Genomic DNA, 23,671 nt, shown 5'->3' with positions numbered 1-23,671 from the left:
TCAGATTATATTCTTATGTGTACTGTAATGTAGGCTAACTGTGCATTAAAATAAATAGATTGCGAACAAAAACCAATAGAAAACCTTCAGTGTAAAAGAGCAGTTGATCTCATTTAACCTGCATTTTGCATTTGAAGTTCACATATGCCCTGAAGGAAAAATCTACTATGACTGCAGATCTCCTGTGCCTGGATTACCAGCAGCGGGCGTGAATTGCGGGATCTCTTGTGCAAACCTTGCCATGAACTTCTCCTGTGTCCCCTCACCACCCTGTGCAAGTGGCTGTATTTGCCCCCCTGGGTAAGTTTTGGCAGGACAACCTGGAGCACAAGCCATATACCTATTTTTCACAGTTTAACTCTGCACATTTTTTTTCTTTTTAAATTCCAGTGGTATCACACCTCTGATTTTGAAGCTACTGTTCTATAAATCTTTGCAGATATAGAGTCACAGTTAAAAGGCTAACTTTTTCTTTTGTCTCTGAGAGCCCTTTTCTCCTTCCTGCTGGTGTGAGGCTCCATGATATAATGATTTGTCAGTTGGAGTCCTACAGTTTCTCCACCCTGAGACCATGATTCCACTATCCCATGAGATACCCATCTTGCTACCCCTCCGATTGGCTGGTATTTGGGACTCTCTGGGGAGGAGATGACTCCCACCACTTGCGCTGTATATTTTATTTGAGTGTAGAAGCAAACGTGACAAAAAAACATAATGTAAACCATCTGTGTTCCTTCTTACTGCCCAGATAATTGTCTCGCCTAGACTTCTACTCAGGCTTACAGTATTGATGCCCAACCTGGGGCAGGGAGTTGGGGGGTTGCGGGCTGGATCCTGCCCTCTTCCCCATCATTCTCTCTGTCCTTCTGAACTCAACCAAAGTTTTTGTTTTCTCAGCTCATGAATTTGGATTTGGTGCCCAGAAACAGTCTGCCGAGCTTTGCAGGTGTCATATCAAAGTACAAGAGCTAAAAGCATTTGTTGTGAAGTTTCTGTCAGGATCACTCACTACTTCCTCCATCTGTTTCCATTCCCTCCCCTGATACCTGCTGCATGCACTTTCAGATTTGAAGAGGCAAATATGCTGTGCAAATTGCTGCAATTTGACCTCAGGTGGAGTGCTCCCTGTTCTTTCTCAACATTTGATTTTATTTCACTATGTGTATCCAGTGGTCCCCTGACAGTATATCAGTTGTACACAGATCAGAGTGTAATGAGACTGCCAGAATTCCCCTTCCAGCAACTTGTGATGTTCACGGATGACTAAGTACTGGTGAAGGACAGATTTCAGGCACAGCTATTTAAGATTTCACTAGTTTTTCTTGCCTGGTATTCTGTAGTCCTCTACAACCTCTGCCTCAACTGAGGAGTTAGCTTTTGAGACCATTAGTGTTACAGCAATAAACAATTATTTTTAACACAAAAATTCCTGAATCTGTACAAGGCATCATATAAAAACTAGTAAACTTTTACTGAAACATCACCATGATATTTGCATGAACTTAAACTAGCAGCATAGTCATGAAAGTTCATTTGAAAATTTGAAATAATTAAAACATAAGTTGAAAAACAGAGCTAAAGCCCTGCTCTCACAGTCAAGTAGTATTATATCTTTTCAAATTGAATATGTTACTTATTTTCTGAATTATAAACTATAAAAGGGGTACAGACAAGCCAAATCCCAAGTTTCTGTCAAATAATGGAGTAAAACACATGAATTATTTTGTTAAGTAAGAGAATAAACACTTATTTTGTTATTAGATAGAAAAGTAAATGTGTAACATTTAAGCAGTTAGTACCATCATCGGTGTTAAATTTTATTTCTGAAGCCATTATGCCTTTCAGGCTCATGGTTCTGAGAAGTGAGTATGGCTTTTAGCTAGGAAGGGGCCAGCAGGGTTATCTTAAATATTGCATTCAGAAGTTCTCTTTTTTTAATACAAGTAAATGTTAAGCATATACCTCATGAAATTAAATCTACATGGACAAGTCATGAAAGTCTTGTTATGAGAAGTTTTACTGTTGTGTCATTTTTTAAATCTCTTAAGATGCTGTTCTTCTCTTTGTTTCTCCTTTCCCACCTTATTTCTACTACTACCCATTGTTTGACCCAATGACCTAAGCTTTTGGGGTGGAATCTTGAATTCTCCTGGAGACTGGCACCTTATTCTAGCATCCCAGGTATTTATGGTGCTCACAAAGTAAACCAGCTTGTGCATGGTATTGAAACTCTTTCCTTTGAAAACCCATGACAGGATGGACTCTAGTATGCAAAAAGTGGTCCTTTTAAAGTAAAAATGTTTTACATTTTCTATTGTTAAAATTCTTGCACACCAGCTTGTGGTTCTTTTAGTCAGTAGTTAAAGAGGTGACAGAATAAGAAACACTGAAAGTCTCTGTTATGCTATAAAAATTGAATAGAATAGCTAAAAATTTCATGAGGAAATGAGCTGAGAATGACAGTGAATTCATCACCCAAAGATACACTGAAAGTCACCCTAACACTGAGCTGGAGATATAGAAGAATAAGTTGAATTACAGAAGTACAGAAGAGTAGTATGGAAAGGGACCGCATGGGGCTAAGTTATTGTCCTGCCCTTAGGTAGCATCAGCAATATCTGTTATTCTTGGCAGGTATTTAACTTCCATCGACAGAGACTCTAAATGACCTTCCCAAGCCATCTGTTCTAGTGCTTTCCTATCTTTAACCATTTTTCTGAACACTTGACTCTTTTACTTAAAACCAATTAATCTTTAATGAACCAGTAATTATGGGGAGAAGAAAACTCTAATCTGTGTGTTCCTTTTAACTTCAAGTGAAGCAATCTCAAGATCATACTTTGAAAATACATCTGTCTATACTCTCAACCATGTGTTGCAATGACAACTGCAGGAATGGCTCCACTAACAGCAGCATTGGGAGTGTCAGTAACATTTTTTTTTTTTTAAAGTTAATGTGGCTAAGCAGATGGAAATGAGGACATAGCAAAAAGCGGTTAACCACATCTCAGGGTCACTTATTCATGATCTAATTAGATTTGCTGCTTTTTGCATTAAATGCTCCTCTTTTGTCTTAACCTTGTTAGTTGTTTCCGCTTCCCCAGGGTAGGCAGGTAACCTCCACCACCGCCCTTCGTAAACTGTGTTTCTTTTGCGCTGCTAACTCTGCAATAGGTGCCATAGCCCAGGTCACTGTCGTGTGCTCAGAAACTCAGAACGGCTGCTTCCCTGGGACAGGAGGACGAGGGAGCAGCAGAGAGGGAAGGGCAGCCCGGCTGCAGCCTCAGCAGCGTGCGTAACACACAGATGCTCCGCAGTTTGCAGGGAAGAGCACCTAAACTGCCTGCGCTCTTGCATAGGAGCTGCTGCCCCACACCAACATACCCCGTTGGAGGTAGAAGGAGAGAAGGAGAGCTGCAGCTGTGAGCTTTGCGAGGTCTCCAGCTGTGCCCAGTGGAGATCATTTGATTCGGACAGATTTTATTGCTGAAACAATTGTCCTTGGCTTGGATGGAAGACAGGTTGCCCGTGGTGGGGTTTAGACAATACACTCCACATTCCGTTATGTTGATCTACTTGTGAATTTATGCTTTCATCTTAATAATTCTTTTATTTTGAAGGATGGCTGAGCATAGAGGGAAATGTTATATTCCTGATAGTTGTCCATGCACCTGGAAAGACAGGGAATTTCTGTCGGGAGAAGTGATAGCTACACCGTGTTACACCTGGTGAGTGACATGCATTTTGCATGCTTCCAAATCACCTGGGTCTAGCCACAAAGTGAAATTGATACAGAAAACGTGTTGGGTACATTGAAAATCAAAAATGTACATGCTTGTTTATGGACAGTTACAGTATATATCTTTTATTAGGCTCACTAATAGACTTGGAAGAGTACACAGACTTTTAGGTGAATGCTTCTTCAGGTCTGAAAAGGAAGCAGAAGATATCAGAGTTAAAAAGCAGTCAAGAACAAATGCTTGATTCCACACGTATCAGTTAATCTCTGAAAGAAAAGGCATTTGGCATTTTGGAGAACAGAATATCAAGAAAGACAACCAAGGAGAAAAAAAGAGAAATTAAATGTGTAACAGTGGTAAATAGCCTGCTCCTTTGGGAACTGGACTGTGCAGCGTGAGTTACCAGTCAGCATGAGTGGCTGTATAGGAAGAAGATGGGCAATAAAAAAAAAATTTAAAAAAGCATTAGAATTGGAAAATGAGCTAGCACCCAGCATCTTTTTTAAGGAGTCTTACCTGACTCGTATTAATGCAAAACAGTTCTTCATCCATTATAGTCTGCTAGCCAAAATATCTATCTTCAGTTAAGTATATATTTAATAATAATAAAAAAGTTTGGCATGGCAGCTTTTAATCAGTTAAAAACTTCATTGGCAAATCAACTGAGCTTATACACTTAGACAAGCAAAACTAGAGGCTGTCAGTACTACCTTCATACAAATTCATGTAAGTCACTGAATGTAGCTGACAGGAAAAGTAATCCTGTGAAATACCAGCATTTATTTCTTAAACTCATTCCATACTTGTCTGATACCCTGAAATCTTACAGGTAGCAACTGGAGGTCTTTTGCATTGCATATGTGCAGATTTTTATCAGAATTTCTTAAGAAAAAATATAATATTGATGTTTTATGAATGAGCATGTTGTGGCATGGTGTCTTATTTAAACTGGAGGCAGTGATGGAAATATTTGCATTAGCCATAAAATTTTTAAGATTTTACATTCATTTCTTATGCATTATTATTGTACATATGTGCTGATGGCAAAATGCTCAACACTATTCTGCAATGGCATCACCAATAACTTTAGAAGCAATCCACAGACTAGCTCTGTGTTTCAAGGTCTGAGAATTTTCTTCCTTTCATGAATTTCTTTATGACTTGAAATAAAGAACCCAAGAAAGCTTTTTCTTGAAAATAAAAAGTAATTTACCTTTCTAGTGAGAAGACACTGATTGTTAATTTTCCTTACAGTGTTTGTCGGAGAGGGATATTCAATTGCACTAGTTACCCCTGTCCTGCTGTATGCACTATTTATGGAGATCGACATTATTATACTTTTGATGGATTGGAGTATGATTATGTCAGTGACTGCCAAGCTTACCTGCTAAAGGTAGGAAGATTGTTTATATATTTTCATGTATCCAAGTGAAAGTTTCTGTGAGAGGGCATGTATTTTGAACATTGGGAGATGATCTATAGAAACAAACATTAAAAAAAACCAGGTGCAGAACAGATGTGTCTGAAAGGAAGAATCTGTAAATGACGTTTCATGCTCAGCCATTTCAAAATAGTACATGGGTGTGTCCTTATGTATCTATGTAGTCTAGAGAAAAATAGAAAACAATGTTTTCTGTTCTACCTTAAGCATGCTTTCATCACAATGAACAAACAACAACACTATAGAAACTGTTATAGGATGAGGTATAATCTATAGATTTATTTAATAATTTTCTATAAACTCTGCTTGGCAGAGGGTTAAGGATGACCTCTGAGGCTCCTTGGAATCCTTCTTGAATGTGATCTGCATCTGATCTGGAGTGTATGTGTGTAATAATATCAAACACAATGATTTCATAATTCAACAATGAAATCCTTCATTGAGATTGTCTGGCAGCTACGTGCTAATGTTCCTCATAGCACACATTTACAGTACATTGCTAGCCTTTTTTGTTTAAAAATACCATTACTGACATTTAGAAATATATTCTATTACTAACAACACTATTGTTTATTATCATTGTTGCTATTATTAAGGCTAAGAGTCTGTCTTCTGAGTTACAGTAATGTGTTTAGAAGAATACTCATTTTCTGTCAACCCTGACTGTCTAACCTTAAGAAAAAGCACGGTTTCTCAACAAGGACTACTGCAAATAGTTTATTTCATGTATGCTTTAGTAGAGTATTCACAGCTGTGAAATAAAATAGATTGGTTCCAGATTTTTTTCTACGTTTAAAAAAAAAAAGAGAGGTTTGGTAAAGATAATAAGAATACCTCATAGCAAACTCCTGGCATGTATCATATTGTCTCATAAAAGAGCTCTTACTCTTAGAGGTATATGAACCTTTGCACAAACCTTCCTCCTTTAAGATGCAAAAAAATAGGGGTTACTTTACCTGTAAATCATCTTGCCTGTATGATGAGGTGGAAAGGTGGGTTGTCATTTCTTAATTCTTATGTCATCCAGCCAGAGAGGTGTGTAAGACAAATCTATGCTGCTTTTTCAAAATTTAGTATGATACTGGGATGTTTTGCTTTTACAATCAAATGTCACCTGCTACTCTACAGCATAAGAAAGTACCTATCTATCTGGAAACAAACCATGGGGAGCATTTAGAGTACAAGAATAAAGTTGGCAGCCACATAATTAAGGCATGTGGCATGCTGCCAACAGGCCTTTCTTCAGGTGAATGTGATGACACAAATGACGAAAATGCTGCCTATGTAGATCTGCTTTTCAGACTCTTCAAACTTTTTTCAGCTTTTCAAACTGTTTTTTCCCCAAACTTAGCTAATGTGAGAAAGTATGGCCTAATTTGTTCATCGTTTTTCTTTCCTCTTTAGTATATAGAAAACTTTCATGATCTATATTGAAGGACTGTTTATTACAAATTAGGCACTGCATAATTATCTCTGGAACAGATGATGTATCTGTGGGCTCGTTTTTGACTGTGAAATGTTTGGAGAAGTTTTAAGGGGGGGAAAAAAAAAAAAAGAAACAAAGGATGGGATCATATGGCAGATGCCCAAGAGCTTTGAGGGAACTAAAAGACAGAACTGATGAACTATGTGATGTGCAATCCTGGAATCAGAGGAATGGAAGATAGCAGTATATTTTAAAAAGACTCCATGGCTGAATTTGGCAGGAACAGACCAATATGTCTGATTTACATATGAAGGAAATTAATAGAAATTCTAATAAAGAGAATTTACAATTGGGGAAGAGTTGAACTCTTTTTTTTGTGAAAGAAATTTATGCATGATGAATCTTCTGAGTTATTCCATGAAGTCAATAAACATATGGATGAGGATGATCAGGTCAATATGTGTGTATTTTAGCTTAAAGTCCTTTTGGAGACAGATTTCAACAAATATTTTTTAGAGACTGGTCTCTCATAGGATGAGAGCGAAGATTCTTTGAGACACGATTAAAAGTTAGAAGTTAAAAGATAGGAATAAATGGCCTTTTTGTAGAATGGAGAAATTCTGGTGATATCCCACAGGGATCCATGCTGAGACCTGTGTTCAACATCTTGAGAAACAATTTTGAAAAGGTGGTGTGAGGATTGAGGTGGAGTATGCTGATGGTAAAGAATCAGCCTGAACAGCTGAAACAAAGACAGACCACGAAAAGGTTCAGAAGATCTTATGGCAGAAAACACTGCATGATAAAATGGAGGATGAAATTCAACAATGAAATATGCAAATCAGTGAACAGAAAAAATAACTGTAACTATGCTACCGTGAAGATAGGCACTAAATTAGCTACTACTATGCAGGAATGGAATTTTATGTGAGAAAAATATATGAAACAGATGTAACTGGCATCTTCCTAGTGGCAGCCTGAGTGATAATCCAGAGTGTCATCCATCCTCCAATTTCACATATGCTTTTATTTGCATGTACAGAGTTACACCACAGTTGTACCACATACATCTATGCAGTTGTACCACATACTGATGTGGTTAAACTACATTATATGTGCAGACCTGACAGCATGATGAGGCTGCTCCTTTTTTGAAATACGCTTTGTTGTTCCTAGAGCAGAGGTTTCCATGGCTGTTTCTTCATAATCATCCTCCCTTACATTGTGGCCATGTGCAGTGACATTTTTTAAATAGTGGTATCAGAGCAATATAATGAGTCTCCCTTGAGCTACTCTTTGTTCAGAAGGTATGCAAGAGAGCCCTGTGTCTTATAGCCTGTTATCCAAATAAACAAGCCAGATGAAAGGTGGGAAAGTATAGGTAGTTGCGAAAGTTTAAATGCCTTGCCTAACGCCTTGGCAGGAATAGCTGTCCGGGGCAGTCTTGCCACCTAAACCATGCTACCTGCTCTACAAACCAACAGTTTTTGTGTTGTTTTGTTTTGTTTGTTTGTTTGGTTGGTTTTTTTAACTTCAGTCATAGAATCATAGGATGGTTTGGGTTGGAAGGGACCCTTAAAGATCATCTAGTCCACCCCCCCACCATGGTGTGTATGTGCTGTGTGCTTCATGTTCCCCACCTGTAAGGTATTACAGAATATCATAGACTTGATAGTTGCTAGTATACAATCCATTGACTTAATGGTAGTTTGTGGTGCTGTTACAAGGCTGATTTTTATGGATGACATGTAAAGGGCTCACCAAACACCTGAAATTGAAACAGCTGGAGTGGTTGTAGTATTGTATATACAACACTGTAATAACTTTGTCCTTTCCCTTTTACTCATCTTTTTCCTATGAGAAGTGGACCGCTTTGTCTCTGTTATCTTATATACTCTAAACAAAGGTGTTGTAGCGTGCAATAAGGGAAATGATAACTACAATAAATTTGTTGGCATACTAGTTCCTCCCAGATGTAGCACTGAGTCCAAGAATTATGATCTGAATCCCATGTGCCCAGTGGCATGATAATGCACTGTTCCTATCCACGTTACCAACCCTCACTGTTTCATTTGGCTGTTAACCTCCCTAAATGTAATCTGTTTGAACAGCTCTTTAATTTGTCCCTGTATTACGCTGTAACAAACAAAGAAGTCATCCTTACCTTTTACTATGTTTTTAATAAGGAGCTCTTGTGCTCTTATGGGCAAAAAATCAAGTATCAACTTTCAGCCAATTATGAAACTTCAAACTTTGTTTTCAACACCGGTATCATCTGTCAGGCCTTTTTGTTTAAGGTGACAGTAAGTGTATGAAAAAGCCCTTTATAACTAGTTCAACAGATATATCTATCGGTCAGAAAATGACCAAAAATATTTAATGCAGCAGTTAAGAAAATTAGGGCAGCAGTGACTCATTAAATGATAACTTCATCTTTTTCAAGGAATTAGGAGTTACATTACACACTGAGAAGTAAAGTCCCTGTATGAATAAATGATAGTCACAGGGAAGACATCAATATTTGCTTCTAACATTTTAAAACCTCAGTAATTTCAAAGGAAAAAAAGAAAAAACTTAGCAGACCAACTCATTTAAGTTTTGTCAGTGTAGATCATGTAAACACTTCATTTTAGCTAATCTGAATACTGATGAATTTAAGCCAACCAATTTCTTAATTAAAAAGATTTAAATAGCTTGCTTTCTTCCATTTTCTTGTGCATTTTCTGTCTTTGATGATGCTACATTCTTTCCTTAACAAAACGTGGTTTTTTTCTAGCAAACTTTTACTGTGTGTTATTTGTACTTGCAGTCTGTTTCTTCCCCTTGCCTGTTTCATAGACTTCTGCTTTTATAGTAAAATTGCTGTCTTTCTATCACGTGTTGCCCTTTTTCTAGCTTTGTGGTGGTTTTCAGTCCTGCAGTTCAGTGCATTTATTAAGGCTTGCAGGGTCAGTGCCCTTGGAGCCCCTCAGACTTGTTCTCTTCTGAGAAGCAGAATTATATTTTCTCTGATTTGGGGAAGTCTCCAAGCAAGAGTTTAGAGGGATAGTCTACCCGTCAGAATATCCTTGAATGATAGGGAGCTCTGTTGTAATGCTTATCTGCCTTTTAAAAGAAAACCCAAAGCAACCCACTGAAGTCTTTCAATTAACTTTGTCGATAAGGTTGTCAATAAGGTCCTAAAGCCAAGAAAAAGGACTGTGTTATTCCTGTATCCTGAAAGATGGAGGTCAGAAGAACTAAGGCCTCATCCTCAAGTATTCACACTTTATGGATTAGTCCTAACTTTAAAGTATGCGATAAAAATATTTGCACTGCTTTTCATCTGACACTGGGGGTTTGGCCATTTTAGTCATCTTTTAAATCTTTTTGATGTAACCATGAAGGCTCTTTTAAAGCCAAAGTTATCTCCAGATTTAGTGTGTTGGAGGATTATGAAAGCAATAACCAGACATTTGATCAAATAATTGAACTGTTATGCCCATTAGAAGTGCAAATGTAACTCTTTTGGGCCAGAAGACACCACATGAGAGCCCATTTGTTAAGGCAGAGGTTCATTTAACAAAACATGTGTCGGGTGAACCAATACTACAGTTTCCCAAATGATTATCCTATTGATGAGCAATGCCCAGTGTTAGATACCTGGTCTGCCCTGGGGAATGCAGCAAGGGAGTTCTTTTCTTGCATACCCCTTCTTTTGTAACTTGAGGCAAGTTCGAAGCTTTTGGTTTATGATGCTTTTATTAGAGTGCTTAATACAGAAGTTGGTTGATGCACTGATAATCTTTTACCTCTTACTCGCTGATATATTTATCTCGAATGGTAAATCTTAAATGAAACTGAGCATAAGCTGGAGCAATCACACACAAAGCAACAATTCTTAAATTACTGATTTGTCACATCTGAGGAGGCAGAGTAGCCTGTATCCCGGTTTCCCTTAATTGAATGTCTGTAATTTTTTGTGCAGCTTTTTCCAACATCATTTGTGCCAGGTAGCCAGTCTGTAGATCCATGAAGCTGGCAATCCTATAGAATGAAATAGTATTTTGCATGGTCTGCCTTGTAGCCTGTTTGTAAAATTAATACATTCTGCTTGCTGTTAGTCACTGTATGGAGGACTAGAGCTGCAGGTTCATGGTTAACCAATGCTGTCAACTGACCGTTCACTGTTAAGAAAAATATTTTCTTTTAATAGACTCTGAAGATTTTAATGGGAAAATAAATACTGTTGAATTTGAAATTAAAAATGTTTTAAATTGGAAACCTGACTCTGAAAGTAATTTTCGTCTATTCAGGGAATAAAACTGTAACATGGGGTTCCAGTCAGAATGCCTTTAATTTTTTAATTAACATATCTAATCCTCAAAGCCACATTCCAGCAAACAGTTTCATGAGTGATGTGCCAAAATATGTTCACCTAAACCACTTGTGAAATAATTTAGAGCAACAGTAACTGTGTAGAAATAATGATGTGTTTCTTGACAATTTGTGTGCAAATTTGTGTCCAAAAAAAGAGAGACTACATTTCAGTGAAAATATTGTTTACGGTGAATAGTTTGCCCTGCTCTAGTTGCAAAGAATACCAACAGTTTGCTTTTCATCAGTCCCATGATTTCGGAGGAAACCTTTCTGGACACCCTCTTTTTTCTGGGTGTCTGGGAGTCCTGTAAGGGTCAGTAGTGAGCTCCCTGTGGGAGACATCCCCTTCCATCCTTGCCTTCAGCTGAGAAGCACAGTGCTCAGATAACGTTGACTTGTACCTGTTTTTCCATTTGTTCTACCCCTTCTGTGAGCAAAAGATTTGATTACAGTTGGCAATGGATTTATGCTCTAGTTCCATTTTCTCCAGATCAATGATTTCAGACTCAATTACCTCTACATGCCTTTCCGTCTCCACTACCTGATTCTCCAGACCATTAAATTATGCAGTGAATGAATCACTTTTCTTCTCCAACAAAGGAAAGATTTCTTTCAATTTGTGCAGATTAGCATGGAGGGCTTCCAGGAAAGGCTTGGGGAAAAGTTTCTTGCCATGAGAATGGCAGTTTGGAGGCGGTGTGTGCATAGTGTGACTCAGAAGTTGGATCCTCTTTCTGAGGAGATTGGCATTTAGCGACCACACAGCTTGAAGAAAGTGACCTTTTCACCTTGAATTTCTGTTTTTGGGTTAACGTTCAGCATCTAACAGCCCTTTGGCTATACTGACTCTAAAATGTTACAATTTGATGGCTGCCTGAAAAGGCAGTTCACTGTAAGAATGACTGCCCAAGTTGGATTGCCTCTGGTGGGTACAGCTTTATGGACTGTTGATGCCCATCTTCTGCTGATAAAGCAGTAAAAGATGAGCAAAAACCAGCATCACGTGCTGCTGTTTCAGGAAGCTGTATGGTATGTTGGCAGCTGTAAAATGAAAGCTTTTTGCTGTGTTTGAAGTGGGAGGATGCTCGGGCTAGTCACCTGTGGATGCTGCTTAGCAGTTGATGGCTTCCGACTCTGGGTCTTGTGAGTGAGCTACGACAACTGTGAATTAATTTTACTCTGGTTTAGGTCAGGATATGAGTATTTCTGTTTCTGAATGCATAGAAACTAAATCTCAGCAGTGTAAATGAACACATTTAACATTCGTTATATTTAAAAAAATAAAAGCTTTGTGCAAGTTCCATCTTTCTAGCTCCTGCCATCATTTGCGGGAGCTCAGAAAAGGCAAATTTATCACCACTATGTCTTGTCCTTTTTTTCCTGTTATGTTGTGCTTTATCACTACAACCGACAATGATAAAATACTGACATTTATCATGCACTTATTAATAAAACAATACCCATAGGTCTCATGTAAATACCTGTTTAGATATTTAAAACTAAGACCACCAACTGTGGTGCTGATTTGTGATTCAGAATAGTTTATGTTGCAGACGGTGTCACTTGGAAACAAATATTTGGATGTTCCCAAATCCTTAATATTCAGAATATCTCATTTTTAATTAGAAAGGGATTGCAGTAATGTGACCCGTGCAAAAGACAAATCTGATACGCAAGCAGGCAAAGCTAAGTAAGTGAAACAAAAGAAAAACTGCTCTAAATGGTCTTTTCGCAAACCTTTTAGTATAGTTCTCTTAAAATATATAAAAGAAAACCAAAACCTTTCCAGAGATCTCTATCTGATTAATCAACTTTTTCAAAGTTAAGAAAAGTTAACTTAGAACAACGTTTTGAAGTATATCAAGTAAAATATTCCCTGGCATGTACTTTTCATTATTAGCAATAGATTTTTAAAATTATTTGGATTTTAAAAATATTCTTGACAAAACCTCAGAACACCCAACAACTCTATATTGCCATAAAATCTACTACAAAAAACTTATGTATAATAAAGGAAATATGATATAATGATTTATCTTTCTATTGCTTGTATACATACACACAGATACTTGTAATGCATCTTTCTCAAGAGTTGTTGAGAGTTTATTCTGCCTGAGGTGTATCCTTTTGGGAAGTCACTCTGAAAGACATAGGAAAGAGTTATCATGGAAGCATTAGCAGACATCTGGAAGCTGTTTGAGGGTGAGTCAGTAGCCAGACTAATCTCACTCCCTTTGAATTTGCATCAGTGAATCTGCTCAATCATGTTGCTCTCTTCCATTTCTACTCAACTATGCTACAATGCTAGAAATGTGTCATACCTTACGGGTGTATTGCAAGTTTCTTTGCCATATTCTAAGTGAAAATAATCACATAATTTGCAGCTCTGTAGAAGATGCTGGGGAAAAGAGAATTCATATGCATGTGTGTGTGCATGAGCAGTTTAGCTCTTAGGTTCTTAGTTCCTAAATGTGGTGTTTTTTTAAATACTTGTACAGAAATACATAACATCAGTGGAAAAATAAGTACGATTACTATTCCTTTTCTCTCTCCTGTAAGAGGATCACTTACTATCTTTCCTATAGCATTGTTTCCCAAATTTCACGTGGATTTCTTCCCAAACTGAGAAAGTGTGTATCAGTGCCATCTGCTGACTCCAAGCAATATTGCTCCAATGTTTGAATAGCTATGGGGAAAAGCATTTGACCATACAAATTTGTACAGAATGCAAAAGCAGGCATTAAAGTTACACAGAATGTATATATATAATTTTGAAATGGTACAGAAGAAATTATCACACCAGCAAAATGAAAGAAGCCTCCCACTAGGAGATGCTTCTTGGTGTAAATTGTGAATGAGTTTTGCATAATTAATGTGTTTTCACTGATTAGCTGGAGATCAACCTCCCCCCCCCCCGCCAAAATGGCACAAGAAACTAACAGAGCAAGGTCATGTCAGGTGCCAAGGCATTTGTCTGCTCTCCAAAAACACTTAAATATTTATGCCTAAATGCTCCCTAAATCTCAGCTAAAATGCTTTACTTCTCCTAGGATCAGGCTCACTAGAAGTAATAGTTTCAATTGTTAAGTTCCTTCAGAAGAAACTCAGAGCCCAATAAACAACCTCCAAGCTAATTCTGAGTTTCCATAAAATTTCCTGAAATGTTAAGTTTGAACAGAGCTAATGGTATCTCTGTGAAAATATGTAGGAAGGAGAAAGCAAATTCTACTTTTTAAACTACTGTATATTTTTTTTCAGTATTTTTAGAGTTTTTGTATTTGTGTGTGTGGCTATATATGAAAACCTCTAAAGAATCATTAAAACAAAAGGAAAATAGGACTAATTATGTCTATGCAGTTCCCAGTATGTCCCTAGATGCTTTTATGGCCGCCCTAGTTTGCAAGTTAGCGTATTGTAGGGAACAAAATGAAAAAAAAAAAGGGGAAATCAGGGTATTAAGAATGGAAAAGAATGTGTCTACACTGAACAGTTAGATTTTAATGAAACTTTCAAAGAGGATAAATGCAGCTACTTTCAAGTTGTCTTCTCCCAGGCTGCATTTTGACTATGTAAGCACACTGCACAGTGTTTTTATTGGTTGATAGCAATAGAAAATTTCTAACGGGTTATTGAAATAGAAAGTTTCTAACAAAAATAAACCCTAGCATTCCCAAGCACTACCAAAAAAAAAAAAAAAAAAAAAAAAGTGGAGGGGGGGAAAGCAGTGCTTTGCTTTTTAAGCTAGGAAGAAATATGAAAAAAAAGTGCAGTGAAGTCTAGAAAAAGAATGTCCTGAGAAGCAGGACTGACAATGAGCTTTTGACTGACTGCCCAGAGCTGTGACTCTGTCTTCCCTGTTGCTTGGCAACTCCATGTTATCACAAAGAAACTGATATTAAGTTGGAACAGACTGGATATGGTAATTTACGTGGGAAGATACTCTTGCAGTGGGAAAACCATTTTATTTCTAGTTTCTGTCAGTGTAAGTAGGTTTCACATGATGAACTGTAGTACATCCCCTGTTGGGTGCATTTTACCTAAAAAGGTAAAGAGCGACTCTGCCTTGGAAAGAGACGGTGCAGAAAAAAAAAAACCAACAAAAACCCCCACCTTATTATTCATTAGACCTGCTCCTAGTGTCTACTCAGACATTTCTTCTAGCGGTAATGACAAAAGCTTCATACCTGTGTGGATCCAGTGTGGATTAGAGAGATGGAACTCGATCATTATCATTTATACTATCACAGTCCCTAAGAGCTGTCGAGATTTGCCCAAGACATCACCATTTTATACAAACATTAAAAGATGATCCTCACTTTATCTAAATAGTTCCTGTTCTTTCTTCTGCATTGGCAATAGTTAAGTGCCAAGTTTCAAATGCACTTTATTTCTTCCCTGCTGAAACAAGAAGCTGCACATGTAGCAGTTACAGAATAATTTGAAGACCATGATAGAAACTGTCATTCAACTTTGAATTTGGCTGGTACTGTATGGCTGGGAAAGGAATCAATTTTTATTGAGGTGTATGGAGAAAATGGCAAGGGTATGTATGTAAAGAAAATCTTATTGTGAAAGCTTTGAGCCACAAGAGATAAGTAATCCATAATGGCATTTTTATATTTGGGTTTAGGTCTAAGACTTAATTAGAAAGAGAGAAAGCACAGAAGACACAGGACTTAATGCAAAGCCCTTTTTCTTAAATGTCTGGTTTACTTATAGCTCTACTGAACCACCGCCACCGTCTCTCTGCTTTTCCATCCTGCATCATTTCTAGTAATTTAACACCAACATGCAGTCCTACAAGTAAGGAAATACTTCACATGTCTTCAGGACTCCCTGTTCTGGCTTTGGTCAGCAAAACACTCCCTGTCTCCAGGCTTCTCTCTACTGCAGAGTTAACTTGAAATATAACTCAACTTTTGCCCTTGGCTCAAATCCCAACCATACACAAAAACTTCTGACTTGAGTATGTTGATGCTGTTCAGCTGAAGGGATTGGCCTGGACTGTCAGAAGGCACAGGCAGCAGCTTCAATTAGCATAGCTAATACAGCTACCCGCTGCTGCTCCACGAACTTGTCTCCATTGCCAAAAAAGGTGTATTTTTACTGTGGGACAATTAGCCTCAATTAACTATCCTTATTTAAAATAAAGCCCTCAATCTCTTTTTTTACAGTGAAGACATTGCTTCCCTATTAACTCAGAGTGTCCCCTTTTGCTGAGGCTAAGCTAACTGAAGAGGAATGAACTCTGCAATGAAAACAGCCCACAATGTCCCAGGCATCAAATAGACCCACAAACCGCAAGCAAAGTCCTTTTCTGAACGGACTCGTGGTGGGGAGGTAGTTTCCTTGCTCGCTTTTCATTTGGCCAGCACGGAATGTATCAGCTTGCATCCTATCTACCACACTAATGAGTTTGTGTCCTTTTTAACTTACCACATCACCTCCAATAAATCCAAAAAAGCTCTGGGCTGTTATCTGACTTGGAGGGGAATAATTATGGGACTGACTCCAGCAGCAAGCCTGGCTTAATTAAAACACAATGTATTTCCCAAAAAGGTAGTGACCAATTTTTTTCTGAGTGCAACCTAAAACAACTTTACAACAGAATGGAACAGATGAACTTTGCTTTACCCTGCAGCTTTCAGTACTTTTAAACTGAGTTCCCCTGCTAAATCATGAAGAGCTGATTTCCTACACCCCTGTACCACTAGCAGCTAGTGGCTAACTTTACCCACCCGAACCATTCTCTACCAAGATAACTGCTAACACATACCACCTGTTTCTTAAGCCCTGGCATCAGGGTAACATAAAGGTTGCAGGCAGTCTCCCATACCTTATGTTCCTTGCATTTGCTCACACTAGCTGTAGAGTGTTTCCTATGCCAAGTAGCAGCATCCTCTGGCTGGTGGGCCGTGCTAGATTGACTAAGGGCAGCAAAGCTGTAGCACCTCCTCTGTGTGGCAGCAAAAATACCTCTATGCTTCCCATCACATAGGGTTGGGTTGTTTAGGGTTTTTTTTTGTTGTTTTGTTTTTTTTTTTTTTTTCTAGGTTGAAAGTGTTCTTTAAACAGTTTGGTCACCATGACTTTTATTAAGGAAAAACAAAAAGCTGCTTCCTGTAGCACCCATATTTTCTGTATGCAATGTTTCTCACTGGTGAGGAAAAATTGCTGATATGGTTTTTTTATTCTTGAATTCCGACGAGCACAGAACAAATAAGGGTAGAAATGTGAGACAGGCAAGGAGTAGTTAGGAGTATGTACCCAGCACCTTTCAGGGGTACGCTGGCCAAGGGAGGGAGCAAAGTTCTGGGGAGAGATGCTGTGGGCACAAACCAAGGCAAGGGATCCCTCCTGTTGTGGCCAAGTGGAGCTCTCCAAGAGCATTACTGGGAGCCAAGAGGAGTTTCCAGGACTGGGGAACTGCTGGAAGCCACGGTTCCCATCTGTCCCACTGTACCCATTAGCACCTGCAAGTAGTTTCAGCTAGTCATAGTCTCAGAGAGTGTTTAAAGGAGGGTGGGAGTAGAGAAGAGAAGTTTAAACATCTTTTTGTTTCCAGTAGTATCCAAGTGTCTCTCATAAGACTGGATGACTCAGCAGGTAAGATATATAGCTCGCCACCTCCAAGATTTTTATTTCATATCTGTCTCAGGTTTGTAATGACTGTAGGACTGAATTAGATCTAAAATTAAACTGGATTCAGAAGCAATGTTATTGGTTTATATTAATGTTATGAAGTTAACGCTCTCAAATCTTTTCTATAGTTATGGCTTCTTGTTGACTTTTAAGGATTCGTACAGAAATTAATTGAAAGGCAAATTAAAATAAGAAATAATACGAGTAACTCAACTTCATTTTTGTTTGTGGTAGTGTTATCAGCTCTGAAAATACAGCTCATCTCCTTTGTTCTAGTGCCAATCCTAGCATGGGGAATTACAAGGTGCATGTGTGTTTCCCTCAGGGTACAGAAGAACCACAGAAGCTGTAGATGAATAAACAGACATGTTGAGCCAAGGTGCAAAAGTGATTTTATGTGCCTAGAATCTATTAATTTACAGGCTGGAGCACCAACAGATATGGGATTGGGAAGGCAGTGAATTCAAACTTGGGGTGCTAAACCACCAACAAATCAAAAGACAACAGACTGGACAAATCTTCTAGATGTTAAAGAAAAAAACACAAACAAATGTATCAGCAGAAACATTTGCTCCCTCCAATAACATTGATGTTTTGTGAATTTTGATGGGTGGTGGTACAAAAATTGTTCTATCTACTACTGACAGATGGTAGGTTTCTTGGTTCTAAAAATATGAAAACAGCTTGATCTCATGTACCTTGGTTTAAAAATAAAGCTCTTTTTATAGCATGTCTCAATTTTGACAACCATACGGTGCAGTAAATATTGAATTCCACGTATGAGGACATCTTAAAAGCCTAAACCAGACTCTTATTTTAGGGGTAGGCTGATCCTCTGAGTTTGTGAAGTCCCCAGAAAGAGGACTCACAGCTGAACGTAATGCTCTTTGTGTTTAACTCCAAAGTTTGAGTTGCTTAGGGGTTCAGCTTTGAATTTCAAAATGCATTTCCTTGTTTGGTAGCTTTCTTAAATTTAATTTCAAAGATGTGTAAATACTAAGTTATCCATCTTTTTGTGATGGTAAGCCTGGTATAAATCTGCAGGAGTGAAATGCAATTGAATCTATAAGTAAAATGATTTCTTCTTCATATTGCAGAGCACAGATAACTCAAATATATCTATAATTGCTCAGAACAAAAAGTGCTTTGACAATGATATTGTTTGCTCGAAGAATGTTTTCATCACTGTTGGAGACACCGAGATTTATTTTAGTGAACCTTCTGAGAAGCAGGTTAGTTATTTTCTTTCCTTTTCGGGTTGCCCTTTAAGATAAGCATTGTAAAGTTACAACTCTAAAGGAGCATGTTTTTGGAAAACATCTCTCAGTCTAACATAGTACAAGTGCCTAGGCCTGGATAAAGTAGCAGGTCCCAGGAAAAAACTTATTTTTTCACTGGTTTTTTCAAGTTCTATTTGTCCTACAAAGACGACTGCTCAAAAGCCTTAAGCAGTCAAAACATATTGGCATTTATTTGTTTCTTTCTGCTTGGTTTTGAAAGGGAAACCAAAGTACAAAATCAAAGCAATCTTGAATGATTGAAAAGACAAAGTATCAAAATATTAAACAACATTTCTAGTAATGTTATTGATCCAGCTATATCCTAAAGATAAAGTATTCTTCAGTATACACTTTGTTATTAACTGGCGGTATATGTTGGTAGAATTACTTTATTAGATCTTAATAAATATTCATTTCTGTCAGAAGACCTTAAGGGGACAGGAAAACAAATCGAACTATCAGCTTTGGAAGGCTGGATATTATACTGTGATACACTTTCCAGAACAGGACATCACAATTCTGTGGGATAAGAAGACAATGATTCATGTTAAAGTTGGACCTCGATGGAAGGTGAGCCAAAATAAAAGCCTGAGATTTTGTGTAGCGCTCTGTGTTGCTAATGTGATCTCTTATTGAATAACTGTGATTGTCTTTTCTTCATGACTAACTTTCCCAGTGATATAGCTGTTTATCATGGTGTTGAGCTGCTAGCATTTCCCAGGTTAAGAAGAGATGGAGAATGTGATTTAATGGCTGGACTCCTGAAGAGAAGGGATGGTTCCTACATGCGTGTGTACTCTGCTGCTCCACGCATTGCAACCTTGCAGATATGCAGTGATTCAGCCCTGACCCAAAGTTACTTCAGGGGCAGGAAGAGAGGGTTAGTTTTGAGTTACCCAGTTTACTGCGTGTTTTCATAATTGCTGAAGCCAATGGAAAAGAAGCTTCCATATCTAGCGACATGGAAGATGGCAGGTTTGTAGCACAGATTGGATTAGGCTGATGATGGAACTGCACCCTGAGATGTAGTAGAGGCTGCTGAGATGAACAGATGGAGTCATATCTTGGGTTTAAATTGAGAAGACAAGATACAGGAAAGGATCTAGACAAAACCTGACATTTAAACCTAATAAGTATACTGTGACCGGGTTCAGCCATGATGAAGGGAAGAATATGAGGCTCCTTCTCTTGCCAGTTGCTCTTCTCTGTTACATTCCTACATCATCATCTGCCTTGGTGTCTCTGCAACTCAGTCTTTGGGTCCTGGCAGAGTAACCGTATCTGCACATTCGATAATTACATTCCTGCTTCATCTCAACCATGAACACATATTGATAGGGCTCTTTCCAGTAAAAGAAAAGAAAGCACTCCATGGTAGAATACAGTATCAGATTTTTTGAAGTGTTAAAGTTACAATGACCATCTAATCTTCTTTTAAAACAACATTACTATAGGCTTTTGTCCCAGTAGCCATAAAATGCTTACTTCACATACAAGCTGATTTATCAGCCATCAATACACATAGTGAAAAAAAATTCTTCTGCTTTTGAGTAAGCTAGCAGGGAGCTGAGTTCTAGTTCTGCAAGTTACATGCAGGGACACAAATACTTCAAGCTCCTTCTGTTTCCAATGACTGTTTCTTCCAGAGGCTCTAGTTCAGTAAGATAATGTCTACAGCAGACCTTAAGGAAAAAGAATTAATTGAAGTGAGCCACAGCACCCTAGAAATCCAACTTTACATTTTACTGCTGTGCGGATATATCTTTTGTCTATGTACGTACACATGTATGCATGTATATATACTTTTTCCATCAGCAGCACATGCCCCAACACAAGAAAGTTGCAGCTGTCTCTTTTGTAACTGCTATTACAAATGTTCTTGCTATTGTGAGCTAAAATTAGAGGCAGCAAGTTTTAATGACAACAACTAGTCAGGCTTCAAAATCATGAGGTAATTCACCTGAACTTTTGACTTTTGGACTAGATGCACTCTTAAGCTTTCAGAAAAAAATATGACTAGATTCCAGTCCTTTTTCACAGGCAGACAGTAAAAACAGGTTCTGAAAAATAGGAACAAAAAATGAAAACATAAATTTCTATTAAAAGTTATTTGCAATATGGACCTGTAAGCGTAGCAGAGTGTCAGATATTTTCAAAGTATAAATCAGAGTTGCATTCACCTTTTTCCATTTAAGAATGCTTTATTCCACATATATCATTAGTACTGATTATTGACTGTCAGTATACATAAAAAAAAAAAAAATCCTTCTTCTCTTTTAGGGTAAACTGGCAGGTTTGTGTGGAAATTTTGACAAATATACTTCAAATGATCTGACTACATCAAACAACATGGAGGTGAGAAATGCACAGGTGTTTGGAGACAGCTGGGTATTAGGACAGGTAAGTCCCATGTCCGGTAAAAATTTGGAAAAAAAGGATGATAATTTTAATTTATTAATGAACACGTTATAAGCACATGATGTACAGTGATTTTCTAAACTCATGGTGAGTGTATAAGAGGACATTCTAACTTTTATGTTTGTAGATGTGAAATGTGTTAATAATGTCTTATGTCATAGGAAACATATACTGAATTTAAATGAAACCAAACAATCTCTTTAGAGGAGAATATATTTTCCGCTATATAAGATAATTATCATAGCTGTCTGGATTTCAGTTTCCTACAAAGTTAGATACATTGCTTCTGATATTTTGGATTCAGCCCAATTTTAAAAACAATTCTGATTTCTCTGATGTTGGAGGCATCAGGATTTGAAAGTAAATAGAATCTGAGAGTTGGAAAAAAAAGGTCTGGACAAAAGTCTCTTTCTGAACACTGAAAAAAAAGTTGGTGATTCTTTTTAGTTGCAGTTTGTAAACAGAGAACAAACTGATGAAGCAGCAGTGGTGAAGGGGTGAGATAGAAAAGGCTCAGAACAGCAACAGGCAAGATCCAGTATGGAAACTTGGTTTCTGAGGAGAAGGAAAGAGGCTGTAGAGAGTGGATGACTGCAACTGTGTTTTATAACACAGGAGAATAGGTATTTTATTAATTTGTGATGAGAATTTGTAAGGTTTTATAGCCTTGTGAACCTTCTGAAAAATCAGTATTTGTAAAGCACTCCCTTAAGATGTCTGTGAGAACCAGTTTTTAACCTGTTCTCTCCTTGACTCACAGCAGGAAATTGAACCAAAATCTCTTACCTCATGAAAGAATATGATGCCTACTCTGCTTTGGAGTAAAGATTTTGAGGTTTCTCTCCTTCAATATCTCCCTTTGTATCTATTTCATTCTACACAAAATGTTTAAATTTTGTGAGCAAGCAAGGCAAATGTGTAGTGCCGGTGGTTATACTGCTCATCTGGAAGGTGGTACATAAAGGAATGTGTAAATGTTTTGAATGGAGTGTATGAATTTTTCTTTTCCAATTTATCAGTTCAGTGGCTGCTTGAATAAAGTGTATAATGTTTACATAGCACATTAACTTCCAGGATGTTACAACCTTTGCTTATGCAGCACAAACTTGCCCTTGCATTTTTGTGGCCATATATATATTTTTTTATTATTAATATTTTTAAATCTCATGTAATCTTCCAATCCCTGTGGCTGCCAGAGCACTCAGGATCTGAGTTCAATAATGGCCTCGCAGGCAGCCTGCGCTCAGCCAGACTTGACACTTCATCTGCTCTGCAGTAGGCGTTAGGGTTTTTTTTTCAGAAAGGACCTTTGGCCTTCGTAGAGATGTATCCTGGCCATGTCTTCTGCAAAATCTAAATACTGTAAAGAAGTATTTGATAGCTGGAGGCCTAGAACCCAACTCTGCTACTGGCAAACATGCTTGCATTGGCACCGGGAAGCGTGGGATGCTTCCAGGGGTTCTCCCTCCTGGGAATGGCAGCATGTCCCCCCACAGCGGCATCTGAGCATCCACACAGGAGGGCAGCATAGGTGGGCGATGCCTTGCAGCTGAGGCTGCGTTGGGACACCCCAATGCTGCCTACGGATCCATCGTTACCCCCTCCTGAGCTTCCCTGCTGCACCAAGAGAGTATGGGTTTGGATGAACTCATGTTTTCTGAGCTGAGTGTCGTTTTGTTACATTTTTCTGTTCATTTGTTTTTCTTCTTGAAGAGAGACTTTAAGAGAGGGAGTTGTATCTCAGCCATTTTTGAGTTATCACGATGATCTTTGACTCTATTTTTTTTTATGGGTTGCTCTCTTCCTACCGCTCCTTCTTTATTTGAACTTACAGGGCTAAAGCCATCTGTAGTGTGACTCCATTTAAAGTCAGTGCAAAACCACCAGGGATGGATTTGGACCATGTATTTGTTTGTGATGTTACAGTTGGTTGCTCTGGTAATGATTATAATGTGTCACAAAGAAAACATCTTGTCTTTATGCACTGAGCAGACAGCAGGAACATTTTAGTACTTCAGAACAAAACACAAAGATTCTTTTTTGTGCAAATGTTTTCAATTATAACAACAAATCAGGGAAAGGAGAAGATGAAGAAGATAGCATTTAAACTTTATTTTTGTTTTCTGAGTATGCAGGTATTGAATTACATAATACTATAGTGTACCTGAGTCCATGGTAAACACACCTTCGTATAAAATGTTTGTGGTGTTTTTGCTTGTTTTTAAGTGCAAGAGCCCAAATGAAACACTAAGACCATGTGAGGTACATCAGAGCAAGTTCCCTTATGCCAAAAAGGAATGCTCAATTTTATACAGTGATGTTTTTGCACCTTGTCGCAATGTGGTAAGTTTATTAAATATCCAAG

The 23,671-nt window shown here is 38.0% G+C and overlaps 1 protein-coding gene across 10 annotated transcripts in view; it reads left to right on the top strand.

The window, feature by feature from the left end:
- The window catches only part of OTOGL (otogelin like), a 98,271-nt gene that overhangs the window by 32,163 nt on the left and 42,437 nt on the right, over window positions 1–23,671 (top strand). For 7 of the 10 annotated variants that reach the window (XM_030002872.1, XM_030002878.1, XM_030002876.1 and 4 more), the window contains exons 23-29: window positions 138–300; window positions 3,621–3,728; window positions 4,995–5,133; window positions 18,706–18,840; window positions 19,312–19,458; window positions 21,169–21,288; window positions 23,533–23,649. In XM_030002872.1, the coding sequence (XP_029858732.1) occupies window positions 138–300; window positions 3,621–3,728; window positions 4,995–5,133; window positions 18,706–18,840; window positions 19,312–19,458; window positions 21,169–21,288; window positions 23,533–23,649 (929 nt within the window). The remainder of the gene's footprint in view (window positions 1–137; window positions 301–3,620; window positions 3,729–4,994; window positions 5,134–18,705; window positions 18,841–19,311; window positions 19,459–21,168; window positions 21,289–23,532; window positions 23,650–23,671) is intronic. The other 3 variants (XM_030002879.1, XM_030002873.1, XM_030002871.1) reach the window with 1 other exon arrangement.

The sequence above is a fragment of the Aquila chrysaetos genome, chromosome 26 (assembly GCF_900496995.4).
Source record: "Aquila chrysaetos chrysaetos chromosome 26, bAquChr1.4, whole genome shotgun sequence".
Lineage (NCBI taxonomy): Eukaryota > Metazoa > Chordata > Aves > Accipitriformes > Accipitridae > Aquila > Aquila chrysaetos.
Note: the sequence above shows the minus strand (reverse complement) of the source record. Positions and strands in the feature narration are given on the sequence as shown.